Below are 12,279 nucleotides of genomic sequence, written 5' to 3' on the forward strand. Positions count from 1 at the left end.
TCGGCCTTCAAACGTCCGGCCAAAACCCTTCCTCCAACCAAAGCACCTGCCTCCAAGTTGCCTCACACCTTCCCCAAACCTCACTCCCCACTTCCACCCCTTCATCCTTCACAATCCCATTAACCAATTCCTCCAAAGTATCCACAAACTCCTTAAACTCCTCTGACGTCCAATTTGGAATAAATATCCTCGTCATTACATCACTTTCCCGTTTCCCCTCCTCACCAGTAGTACTAGATTTGTCACCCCCACTAGACCTCTTCGCAACCCCCCAAGCATCAAAATAACACCGTTCGGTAGCCCATAACACCACCATCCCTTCCAACAAACTAGCCTTCCCACTTCCCGCCCCGGCAAACATATCCTGATAAGCCCTCGTGATCGGTAACACTTCCACCTCCCCACTTTCACTCCAACCGAACTCTTCAATTAGTACTTTATCAAATAAAGCTAGTTCGGTTTTTATGTTATTAAGTGAGAAGATGAGTGTGTTGGCTATTTTCCAGGAGAGGGTGGAAAGTCGGTTGGAGGTTGTGGGGATGGTGAGTTTTGATAGGAGGGCGCCGATGAAGGAGATGTAGGTTAGGGCGTAGTGGCGGTCTTGGAGGAGCCATTGGAGGAGGAGTGGGGTGGGGAGGGTGTTTGTGGCTGCGGCGGTGAGGAAGGGGTGTTCTGTGGCGGATTTGTAGGCGGTTGGGCAGAGGTTGAGGAGGTGGGTTGTTATATTATTGGTATCTGAGTTAACGGTCGAAGTCATGGTTTGTATAGTTCAAGATTATCTTTTGGTTGGTTCTATTCAAATACTTAGTAGGTAGGTACTTACTTACTTAATAGGCACTTAAGTAAGTATTTGATACCTAGTTGTTACCTACTAGTACTATTTAAGAGGTTCAAAAGGGATGTTTTAATTGCGGTGCTGTCGGTCTATAGGGGAAAGGTGTCCTGCTATCGTAGCGGATATCATTCGACGTTTGGTTACGTAGTAGGTAGGATGCGAAATGATTTTGTATGTTTCTACATGCGAGATTAACTAAAGAAGAGCTAGAGGTCGATTCAAAGATTCTAGTAAATCTCTGCCCCGAAACTCGACGAAACCTAATACGGAAAAATACCCAGAGAATGATCGACGATTTCCCCAATATTAATAGCTCGAGGTCTAAGAGTCAGGAACGGAATGACGTTATGTCAAACTCAGACCGAAATCGAGAGCTCTAGGCCCAAATGTTGTACAGCATGGCAGAAGCGAGGGGCAAGACGTGCCGGTGCCGTACTCTGCATTAGCGCCGCCGACAGGTACCATACCAAGTACCTTAGCTAGCGTCGAAGAGATCACTCGGGCGAGATCTAGATCCAGAAGGATACTAAAATTTCAAAAGCTGAGATTCCATAAACTACCTAAATTGAATATATTCCGTCCCTTATCGTACGTAAGCCATCCCTAATACCGTGAAAATACATATGCAAGAGATGTGAAAGCAACCGGATATTCCCCATTCCATTAAAATAATTTCGTTGTCAAGTACACCGCGACTACTGAGTAGAGAGAAAATTCAAGAACAAAGGCAACAACAACACCAATGAAAGTCCGAGGGTATGCAATTTGGAGCCAGGTTAGATGAGTTTGTTATACAAAGAAGTCATATCCTTTATCATGCGAGCATATGAGCATCTTATTTGGCCTTGGCCAAACCAGCTCTGTTGTTGCCAAGGTCATAGATGGAGTAGTACTTGCGCAAGAAAGCATCTCCGAGAATAGCCATTGGACCTATTCATGATAAGCGTTAGCATTACGAGTTACAGAATGGAATTCATTTGTTGGGGCTTACCGAGTCTAGCTGGCATATCGAGAGGAGTAATGGCACTGATACAAGATCCCTGGAGGTTCAAGGTGTAGTCGCTACCTTCGATGGTGAAGTTGGTACCACCCAAGTTGAAGGTGAGAGATGGAAGATCTGGAACCTTTTCGCATGGAACGCTGTATTGGCCGTTCCAGCCCTTGGTGGCGCCGATGGCGGAGTTCCTATTTAATGGGTAAGTATGTCTGCTTGTAGTCGTGTCAAAAGGAATTTAGGATTGTGACCACTTACAGCATCTCAGCATAGTCAGATGGGAGAGTGATGAGGGAGGTACCGGTATCGAGGACGGCACCCCAGGAATCAAGCTCGGCGGTCTGATCACCGAAGGAGATGGAATCGAAGGGGACCTCCCAGTAAGCCTTCCTGCGGACATCAACCCAGGTGATGTCACCGGTGTAGTGGCTCTTGTCGATACCGCCGAAGACAGCCTCGCTTTCATCTTCTTCTCTTCCGAGGTAGAAGGCAAAGACTGGCTCATCAACGAGCTTCTGGCTGATCATTTGGTAGAATGGTGGTGGGATTTTATTCACAGAGATGGTGTCGTACCCCAAACCGAGGATACCGTCGAACTTGCCAAAGGCGAAGGCCAAGCCAGGTTCTGGAAGTGCATTAGCTTTCGATCAGGGGGTAAAGGGATCTCTCATTGGTCACTACATACCCTTGGTAGCCTCAGCGAAGAGCTGGTTCTTGATGGTGAGGTCACCGATTGTGAGGGTATCTTGCGAGATAAAGCCCTCCATGCTTCCGGACCCGTATTGGATTGAGAACTCGGTGCCGTTGGCCTTGTAGGTCGACGACTCGCTAGAGTCGTACTTGGTGTGAAGGAAGCAGGCGATCGAAGAGCATGATTTCGATGGAACCCACAAGTTGGAGCTGCCAGTGTCAAGGACGACCTTGAAAGTTTGTGGTGGTGTTCCGAGAGTGATTTCGGAGTAGTCTAAAAGAGAAAGAGTATTGTGAGCCACGGAGCATGGAGATATGACGTAAGTATAGATGATCTGGGTGTTTACATTGAGCATTCAAGAAGTTCTATTAACAGCGGTATATTTTGTTAGCAGGGGACATCATCAAGAGATACTCCGTAGGTTCGAAAGGACGGCTTACGTTGACTGGGACGGAGTGGCCGCCGTCAGCATTAACATCATTGGTGAATGCCTGCTGGTTACCGGCTCGGTTGATGTACTTTTGAGCCAAAGCCTGCACCTGGGTTTGGAAGTTCTGGCCGAGCTATAAGTTTTTTCCATGTTAGCGAAGGGAAATCCAGGAGTAAAGCTGTGGTGGGAGCTTGTGTTCTACCATAGTATCCTCAACGGGGATTTTCTTGAGGGACATCTTGTGGACGCCGGCGGAGGCGAGGCCGGCGAATCCGACAGCGGTCGCGAGTGTGGAAACCCTCATTTTGAAGACAGGATTTGTTATATCTAATAACTACTTTCTATGTCTTCTTCTTATTCTTTGTTCTATGAAGGTCGGTCTTCTAAACGGAGATGCAAGAGTGTAGTGAGCAGGCAGTGGAGTGAAGTCAAGTGAAGTGAAGGGAAGAGAGAAGGGAGATGGAGACCAGAAATGGCTGGGGGACATTTATGGGGGAAGGCGAGCGAGAGGCGATCGGAAAACGGGCGGGCATGGCATGGCACACAGCCTGACACGACTCTAATCCTCTCTCTACTTTCATTCCTTAGGTACGGAGTACGCTAATTCTAGCCCAGCCCGGCACCCAACTTGCAGCCAGACAGGCCAGTCGGTGCTGTCGTCAGCCCGACCTTGCTTTACTTGAGTATTACCTAGCACATTAGTTAACACTCAGTCACCAACTCATGACCAACCCGGCAATAGGGCCAGGGGCAGATACAGGGAGAGGCACTTTATCGCCAAAACATAACATCATTGCTGCGAAGGGCAACCACATCGGGATGGTCGCAGTGATGGCGCGCTTGGCACCGCAACCGTGTTTGCACGTGAGTCTAGTCCCCTTCCAGCGAACCTCCGGTTGCCGGTGCTTGCATCATAGCACCGTCCATAGTACCATACGTTGGGTAGTATCTTGGGGACAGTACAGTACATAGTACTTTCCACGTAGATGAACCTATAATTTCTATCTTATCTAAGATCTCGAGCTTCTACCATAAGGTGTTTTTACATACTAATAGATAATATTATCGCATTTGAGTAATCTTTGGTGTGGTTAATACAATATAATGGTGACATGTGCTCTACTATTTCTGTCTCACATCCTCTGGGGTAACCAATGCAATGTTAGTGTCGATTTCTTCGATCCTCCAGCCAGAACAAACGTAACTTCGATACCAATGAAAACATATCCGTCCGACCAAAGTAATCAAACTTCGTTTCACAAACGTGTCCGGCTTCCGTTTGTTTTCCATAGCACGGAGATTCACTTGATTCAAGACTTCACTTCGTTTCAAAGCTATTTGGGCAAACCGCAATCAATCAATTGCTGGCTGTGCTAACCGACCCAACTTTTGTATTGTCGCAACCACGCCAAAATGTCGAAAGCAGCCTCAAAGGCCTTGCTGAAGGCTGCAAAAGCTGCAATCGACCAGCAGAAATGGGAGGATGCACGAGAGGCAGCCTTCAAAATCGTCCAAGCTGATCCGAAACAATACGTGGGGTACACCCTAACCACCCAGGCCATGCGGGACCAGAATCCTCAAATCTAACCAATATCTCTACAACGGTACACAGACACGTCTACCTCGGATTGTCCCAATTCCGTCTCCACGAGATCAAAGATGGCGAGAAATCATACCGTGACGCGATACAGCTAAACCCTTCCGAAGCACCGGCATGGCAAGGCCTAGCACAGTTGTACGAGGAAACTCAACAAGTCGACGAGTACCTCGATGCTGCGACGGAGTTAGCCGTAATCCACATGCAAAAGTGAGGGCATGGACCTATATCGTCGACTTATGCTCTCGCTAATTAGAGGCGTAGAGACGATCGGTTGAAGTTCGATACCTTGATAAATAAAATCTTGCAGTTCGTCGAAGCTAGAGGCACACGAGCAGAGGTATGCCTTGCCACACCTTCGAACTTTCGGTCACGAGCTCATACTATTTTTACGTATATAGCAAAAAAAGGCTTTAAGGTTGCAGCTCCCGGAAAGTCCCATATACCAGTTTCTCGAAGCATCACCTACACACGCTCCACCTCCGCCGGATATCACGTATCAAAAACTTGCCGAAATCGTTGAAGCCGAAGAAAAGGAACTTATCAACACCCAGATAGCTGCCAGGAAATCCCGTTTGGGCGCGACTGAAAGAAGTGTGACCATCCAGGTGAAACAGGAGGTCTGGAAGAAGTCACCCGTAAGGCTATTCTCCATTCGAAATTTGGACGACATTTGTTAAACACTAGCGCGATTGGTAGTTGCAAGATTTATACACAAAGATCATCGATTGGACGAAGGACGACCAAGTCAGACGAGACACAGAAGCCAAGCAGCTTAAGCTCGGATACAGCTACCTCGAAGTCCTCGGGGCAGCAGATAAACCCGAGCAACGCGACAAGGTATTGGAATGGGCAAAAGGAATCGTAATACTCAAAGTACCATACGAACTCGCTTGGAAACTCGAAATAGAGTGGCAGGACGTCAACAGTATTGGTCAGTGACCTTCTCTCTGGAATTCTTCGCGCACCGCTTCTGAACGATTTCTAGGCGACTATGACGTTACCGTGCTTAGGAACTATGTTGATCTGTTCCCGAACACTGGCCTCGCAACCCTGCTCCGAGCATTCCTCGACTCGGAAATATCCCCGTTTCCGGTCGTCGAGCCTGAGGAACAGGAGGAAGACGAAGGAGGTGTTTCCCTCATCCAAGATATCGGACCTGATGAACGTCTCGACTTCATTATTGTATGAGACCCCTGAATACCTTACTTAGTCAGCGAAAAGCTAAGAACCCCCAAAGGATGGGTTGGATAGGGATAAAACGTCCATTCTTGGCCATCGGATACTTGGCGAATATTACCTTCTGCTGAGCGAGTACGAAAATGCGGTCGACGTATGCCGAAGAGGCCTTACTGCTGTCGCTAGGCAGGCCCAAGTCAGTGGCCTAAAATTCCAGAAGTATAAAGTCTGCACGCCTAAAGCGAAGTCCCCGGGTGACTGATATACGTTTGATAGGAATTCCGATGCGATCGCAGTTCTTCTTGCTACAGCGCTGGTTCATTATCAGGCCCCACGCCACCACAACGAGGCGACTGCCTCTTTTAAGGATGTTCTCACACGGAATCCTCAGAATACTGGTGCGCTGATCGGGCTCGGCCTCATTCTTGAAGAACAAGGCGAATTTGAGCAAGCGGCAGGGTTTTTGAGACAGGCACTAATAAGCAACCCAAACGACCTAAAGGTTGTTTCTGAGGCCGCGTGGTGTGAGGTCCAACAAGGACATTATGAATTGGGGATTGGGGAACTGCAAGGGTGTTTAGAGCGTATAACTGGGGTCGATCCTCAGTCAAGGGACCTCAAGGCCCAAGTCTTGTGGAGAATCGGGTCTGCCCTATGGGATTCGGAACCTGAGAAGCGGGATAGCCGTGAAGGTGCATACTACTACTTCATGCAGGCTTTGAGGAGCAATCCAAATTTTGCGCCGGCATTCACAGGTTTAGGTATATTTTATGCCGATATTTCTGGAGATGTTGAACGGGCCAATAAGTGCTTTCAAAAGGCGTTTGAGTTATCATCAGGAGAGTATGAAGCAGCGGAACGACTAGCTAGGAACTTTGCGGATACCAAAGACTGGGAGCTCGTCGAGATCGTGGCTAGGAGAGCAGCTGATGCAGACAAGAAACGGACAACAGTTGGAAAGGCTGCATCATGGCCCCAGGTTGCCCTTGGTGTCGTAGAATTGGTAAGTTTCGTATGGTAATACAACCGGGAGCGACGACTAATAGCGCATAGAACAACCTAAACTACCCACTTGCAATACAAGCCTTCCAAACCGCATTACGAACATCTCCAAAAGATGTGCACTCATGGATCGGCCTCGGAGAAGCGTATTCCGGCTTGGGGAGATACATAGCAGCAACTAAAGCTTTCAAGCAAGCACAGACCCTTGACCCTGACAACTGGTTTATCACATACATGATGTCTAATGTTGAGTTGGAGCTCGGAGAATATGATACTGCTTGTGACGGCTATCGCGCGGTATTGTCGAAACGTCCGGATGAATTCGGCGTTATCATGGCTCTTACAGAAGCACTTGTCGCTGCCTCTTTCAATAACTTGAATATTGGGCTATTTGGCAGGGCCGCAATCACAGCTAGAGAGGCTTTGCAAGTCGCCAAGCAGCTTGTGAAAATAAATCCAGCAGCTTTCAACCTATGGAAGGCAGTTGGCGATGCTTGCTCCGTCTTTTCTTGGGTCCAGAGTCTCCTTGACGAGTTCCCGGCAGATGACGTTTCAGAAATCCTCAGCACGAATATTGACAAAGCTGAGTTCAATATTTTATCCGAGACAGACGGCGTTGGAGCCTCAACTCTTGACACCTACAAAGATTTACCAATGCTTGAGAAGTGCCTGGTCGCAAGTGTCTTGGCATATAAACGGGGTATATATGCCTCTGCTGAGGATCGACATGCCCATGCCGTCGCATGGTATAATCTAGGTACCGCTGAGTACCGCATTCTGTTGTGCCCGGAAGATCGTGCCACAAAATACCGAAAAGCCGCTATTACCTGTTTCAAGCGGGCCATCAAACTTGAACCTGGAAATAGTGATTTTTGGAATGCATTGGGGATTGTAACGTCCGATGTTAACGCCAGGGTTGCCCAACATGCGCTCGTGAGAGCGTTGAATATTAATGAAAAGGTCAGTTCTCCCGATAGCGTGTAACAAGCCAGGCTACATAACTGACAAACGCTTATAGAACGCTCGTATTTGGACTAATCTTGGTACATTGTATATGCTTCATGGAGACTATCAACTTGCAAATGACGCCTTTACACGCGGACAGTCTGCGGACCCAGACTATTCCCATGCGTGGGTGGGCCAAGGCCTAGTAGCCCTTGCTACCGGACAAACGAAGGATGCTCCAGGATTATTCGAACATGCATTCCAACTTTCGGCATCGGAAAACCACTCCAGCCTTGTCAAACTCCAATTCGCGAGCACAACTTTCGATGTACTCCTTGAGCAACACCGTACTGATTCCTCGCTGATGAGTCTACTAAACCCAATGTTTGCATCTCACCAGCTGATTCAACAGAAAGCGAGGGATCCAATATCACTCCGACTTGCTGCGTTATATGAGGAGCGTGCTCGGGACTTTGAAGGCGCTGTGGCAAAATTGTCGCAAGTCTGCGACATCCTCGAAGCAAAATACGAAGAGTCCGAGGCAACCGAGGATTTGATTATGTATGCACAGGCAACTGCGGATAAGGCAAGGTGTTATCTTGGTCTCAAGGACTACGAGAATGCGACCGAGAGCGCAGAGCTCTCTCTTAACCTTTCCCAAGATCTGGAGGTTCCAAAGTGCAGGTTATCAGCACACCTTACGGCTGGCTTGGCGTACTATTTCACAGGCAAGATCGATGAGAGCTTGGAGATGTTTAAGACTGCTTTGACAGAATCCAACGAGAACCCAGATGTTGTCGCATTATTGGCACAGGTTTTGTGGGCAAAGGGAGGAGATGATGAGCGGGAGGTGGCCATGCAGCAGTTGATGGGCAGTATTGAAAATAATCCAGAGCATCTACAATCAACGATGCTATTAGGAGTTATTGGGGCCCTACAGGGCGACGAGGCGATCGTCGAGTCCGTCATGGAAGACCTGGAGATGGTGAATGGCGTCGGAAAGAGGCCGGAAGAGGATGTAAAGAAAGTGAATAAACTATTACTAACATTGGGAGAGATTTCGGTGAGTACCCATATGAAAAAACGCCACAGTGGGTCTTTTACTAATAGAGTGGATTTTTAGGGGCGGAATACATCATCTATTTGTACAACAGCAATCTTTCTCAACCCATCGAATAGCGCAGCTTGGAAATCGCTTGCGGATACGTCTGACGAGAGGTTCCCAGCAAATATGGCATTGGATCTGGCGCTGTCGAAGTCGATGCCAGATCTTCAGGACCTCTGTGAGGCACTTGAAGCGAGTGGGACTATTGACCATGATCAGATGAGTGTAATGATTGCGCCTTGGAGGACAGAAGGGTGGAAAATGCTTGAGCAGGATATCAGGGCGTAGTTTAGAGTCTGTTGATGGCTAATTGTTGAGGGCTATGTGGAATTATATCGATATGAATATGAATAGTCTTTTAGACCAACTACTATTGTCGATTATCTTATTATATCTGGGAGATCTTGGATTTCAAAAAAATTTAACAATGCAATGGAACCTTCATATATAGCTGAACAGGATATCTTGACCCTGGATGGCCTAGTAAGGGGGGGATTGGATTCGCGAAGAAAATACAACAAGTTGATAGATGCTAAGTGTTGATGGTGACAAAAGTGTTCGTAATCAAAATATATTCGCAATTCAAACATTCGCGCTTGCGCTCGCTGACAAGATCAGAAAAAGAGGAAAAGATAGAAATAGTACAAGAACTACGCTACCAAAGACAACATTCATCTCCAAAAAAAAGCATTCGTTAGAACGTAATCTGCACTAGATTCTGAGGTAAAGACCTTTGCGCTTTCTGCCTTGCAGCCTTCAAGTCAAGCTTTTTTAACACAGCTATCGCACTACCCAAAAACATCGCTTCTGGTAATTCTTCCTGTCCGCCCTTCAACTCCAGTATCGCCTTTAAAGAACTCCCTTCGGTTATCTTGATCCTTCCTACTATTTCTGTACTTCCCGGTGTCCTTTGACTCTTTGGTGGAGTACGAGTTAGTACGAAAGTCGAGTGCGGTAGTGCTGTTGGTTTTGGTATTCCCTTTATACTTGATATCGATGGTGTCGACGATGGGTTTATTGACTTTTGCCAACGGTATGAGGTACCGGATTTTGTTGTAAATTTTGTGCCCTTTGTGTGGAAGTATTTATGGGATGATAGTGTAATTGTTTGTTTTGCTGGAACGGTGGGGTCGAGAAGGATTGAGTTTACTTCTTCTGCATATTCTTCTTCTTCTTCTTCTTGTACATCTTCATTATTATCGTCGTCTTCGTCATCTCTTAATGTAAATGACGATCCAGCAAGAGTTTGAGCATCCACATCAGAAGTCAAAAACGTCGTAACAGTTTGTCGTCGAGGTTTTAAGAAGGATATCGAGGTTACTTTTTGGCCTTCTGGGGTTTTTAAAATGGTGTTTTTGGTGGATGCGTCGAAGTGGAGGATATACGCGGGTTTTAAGGTTGAATCGATGGTCTGGAGGGAATGACGGTATTCGGGTGGTGAGCCGTCGGAGAGAGGTGGGAGGAAGGATTGGGAGCGGTAGATTGGGGTTATGGGGTTTTGAAGGGTTGGAGGAGGGTATGAGAGTTCAAATTTGGTGGGGTGGGATGGAGTGTAAGGTGGGAGGGTCATTGACCTGTCGACTTGCAATTGATCCATTGTAGGATATATATAGATTTTTGTATTATATGAGATAGTCTTTAGGGGGGTATTGAAGCCACAATATGAGAATGAATAGAAGATGAAAGAGTTGGAGTCAATTGGTTAATTGAACAATTGATCTATATGAGGATTGAGGGTACTGAAATAAAGGAGAACGAGAACGAAGCTTCGAAGGGGATATATATACAAATCTAAGAAGCCATAGCTCAACCACTGTATAATATATCACAGAGCAAGTTCGAGGGATTGCATACGTATCAACGATTACGAAAGCTCCTTTGTCGGAACATCGCCTCGAACGTCACACGCTATCGTTCTTCTAGCTAAGCTTACGGCCATTTGTGATTTCAATGACCTTTGTTTTTTTTCCAACTGCGAAATTACATAATCGATTATAGCCCGGCCGAAGTCTACCATGTTCGAAAGTATATAAAAGTGAGGGCATGTATGCCATCCGTCAGTAGGATCCTAGTATTTGGGAGTTGCGTGTACACCCGTCGTACCACATTAGGACGATCTTAAGGCTTAAGCTTTTTAACTATTCTTAAGGATATAAATTTCCAAGAAAATTGGCAGAGCTTGGTTTGGAATATTTTTCCCTTCTTTCCTATTTTTTTTTTTTTCGAAAAAAGAAGCTTCTTGAGCTTCCCAATTGCTTTGGTGGAGCTGGGGGGACGGCCTGATCGATGATTACGAGGTGGTCGGTTACGTACTGTTTTAGGAGCGAGGGGTACCTGGAAGTTTTGTACCTCGGGTGGAGTCAATAGTTCGGACGGACATGGAGCGCTTCACCTCATGATACAATAACGAAAGCCCTATCGGTGATACATGATGATTAATACTAATTCATTTCGGAGTATCAATGCAAAGTGGAGCATTCAATTGTTCATTTACGAGGGGGGGGAATGTTTTTCTAGATGGAGAGCCAAGATAGATCATGGATAATTTCGACTCACGTTTTTATGCATAGCGGGGCCGGGCATGCGAGTTGACTCATGATCGAACGTCAAATCTTACCCATGCACATCATCTCGTTTGCTGGCCTGGCAATATGGCGAAAAGCGAGAACTTGTCGAGGAGTTAAGACGTATTCCGAATATGCGCGTTCTGGAATTAAATATAACGTTATCAGGCAGAAGGATTTATAATAACCGATGTCTTAGGCCAAAACCCAATGGTATCAACCCTCACCTGGCCTGGGATCCAATCGCAAAGGTTTCTTGATCATGAGCAGCGAACAACACATATTGAGACCCCGAGTTTGCGACCTAAGAAAAGTTGATTGAGATATAAGTTTAATTTTAGAGTTCTAGACAGATATTGTGACTACAAATGCTTAAGCTAAGTTTCCAATTTGTGTAACCGTTTATTGCTTATTAATTCCTGCAGGATTGGTTTCGTACTCTTGGATCCACTCCTTCGGAGATTCCGGATTGACTGGCTTTTTATCCCCATTCCGGGGCTTTATCCACAGATAGCAGGTAGCTACCTATTGGCCATATACCTCATTAGCAGATTGTGATTAGACGTTAAGAGCTCTCTAAAGGGTTTTATGGCGCTAACCTTTCGTGATTCAATCGATATTCTGATTAACTATATATATAGAAAAACGTTAAAACATCATCATTTTGTACCGAAGACGGCGCGTCGATGCAATCTAGTTGGCTAGTAGTGAAACTGGGAATAAAACTGAGTAGTCAGAGAATATAGTTTATTTACTTACCTAAGTAGGTATTTAAGTAAGTAGTTATCTACTATTGATGCTGTGGAGCCACCCGTACGCGCGTACGATCGAAAGATGATGTGAATATGTGACAAGCAAGACATTGTGGTATTTTGGAGCTTAAGACGTGTTGTCAGGAACGGCAACCCCCAGTAGCCGGGACAACGAAGCTGCCGGA

General features: G+C 46.4%; 4 protein-coding genes across 4 annotated transcripts; 1 reads left to right on the forward strand and 3 right to left on the reverse strand.

Moving 5' to 3' along the window:
• Positions 1–7: 7 nt before the first annotated feature.
• AOL_s00054g477 (uncharacterized protein) lies at positions 8–757 on the reverse strand (the record flags this gene model as incomplete). Its single annotated transcript, XM_011121793.1, has 1 exon — positions 8–757. One exon carries the CDS (start codon positions 755–757, stop codon positions 8–10), a length of 750 nt encoding a protein of 249 aa, XP_011120095.1.
• A 913-nt stretch (positions 758–1,670) lies between these two features.
• AOL_s00054g478 (uncharacterized protein) lies at positions 1,671–3,254 on the reverse strand (the record flags this gene model as incomplete). Its single annotated transcript, XM_011121794.1, has 7 exons — positions 1,671–1,765; positions 1,827–2,020; positions 2,088–2,454; positions 2,515–2,793; positions 2,867–2,885; positions 2,961–3,083; positions 3,153–3,254. 7 exons carry the CDS (start codon positions 3,252–3,254, stop codon positions 1,671–1,673), a joined length of 1,179 nt encoding a protein of 392 aa, XP_011120096.1.
• Positions 3,255–4,363: 1,109 nt separating this feature from the next.
• On the forward strand, positions 4,364–9,066 carry AOL_s00054g479 (uncharacterized protein; the record flags this gene model as incomplete). Its single annotated transcript, XM_011121795.1, has 11 exons — positions 4,364–4,488; positions 4,563–4,733; positions 4,812–4,887; positions 4,949–5,185; positions 5,247–5,481; positions 5,536–5,732; positions 5,788–5,945; positions 6,003–6,729; positions 6,780–7,688; positions 7,747–8,736; positions 8,797–9,066. The coding sequence occupies 11 exons, from the start codon at positions 4,364–4,366 to the stop codon at positions 9,064–9,066; spliced, it is 4,095 nt and encodes a 1,364-aa protein (XP_011120097.1).
• Positions 9,067–9,472: 406 nt separating this feature from the next.
• AOL_s00054g480 (uncharacterized protein) lies at positions 9,473–10,375 on the reverse strand (the record flags this gene model as incomplete). The annotated part of the gene is made up of 1 exon (XM_011121796.1): positions 9,473–10,375. The coding sequence occupies one exon, from the start codon at positions 10,373–10,375 to the stop codon at positions 9,473–9,475; it is 903 nt and encodes a 300-aa protein (XP_011120098.1).
• Between the last annotated feature and the right edge of the window lie 1,904 nt (positions 10,376–12,279).

This window comes from Orbilia oligospora (assembly GCF_000225545.1).
Source record: "Orbilia oligospora ATCC 24927 unplaced genomic scaffold scaffold00054, whole genome shotgun sequence".
Taxonomy (NCBI): Eukaryota; Fungi; Ascomycota; class Orbiliomycetes; order Orbiliales; family Orbiliaceae; genus Orbilia; species Orbilia oligospora.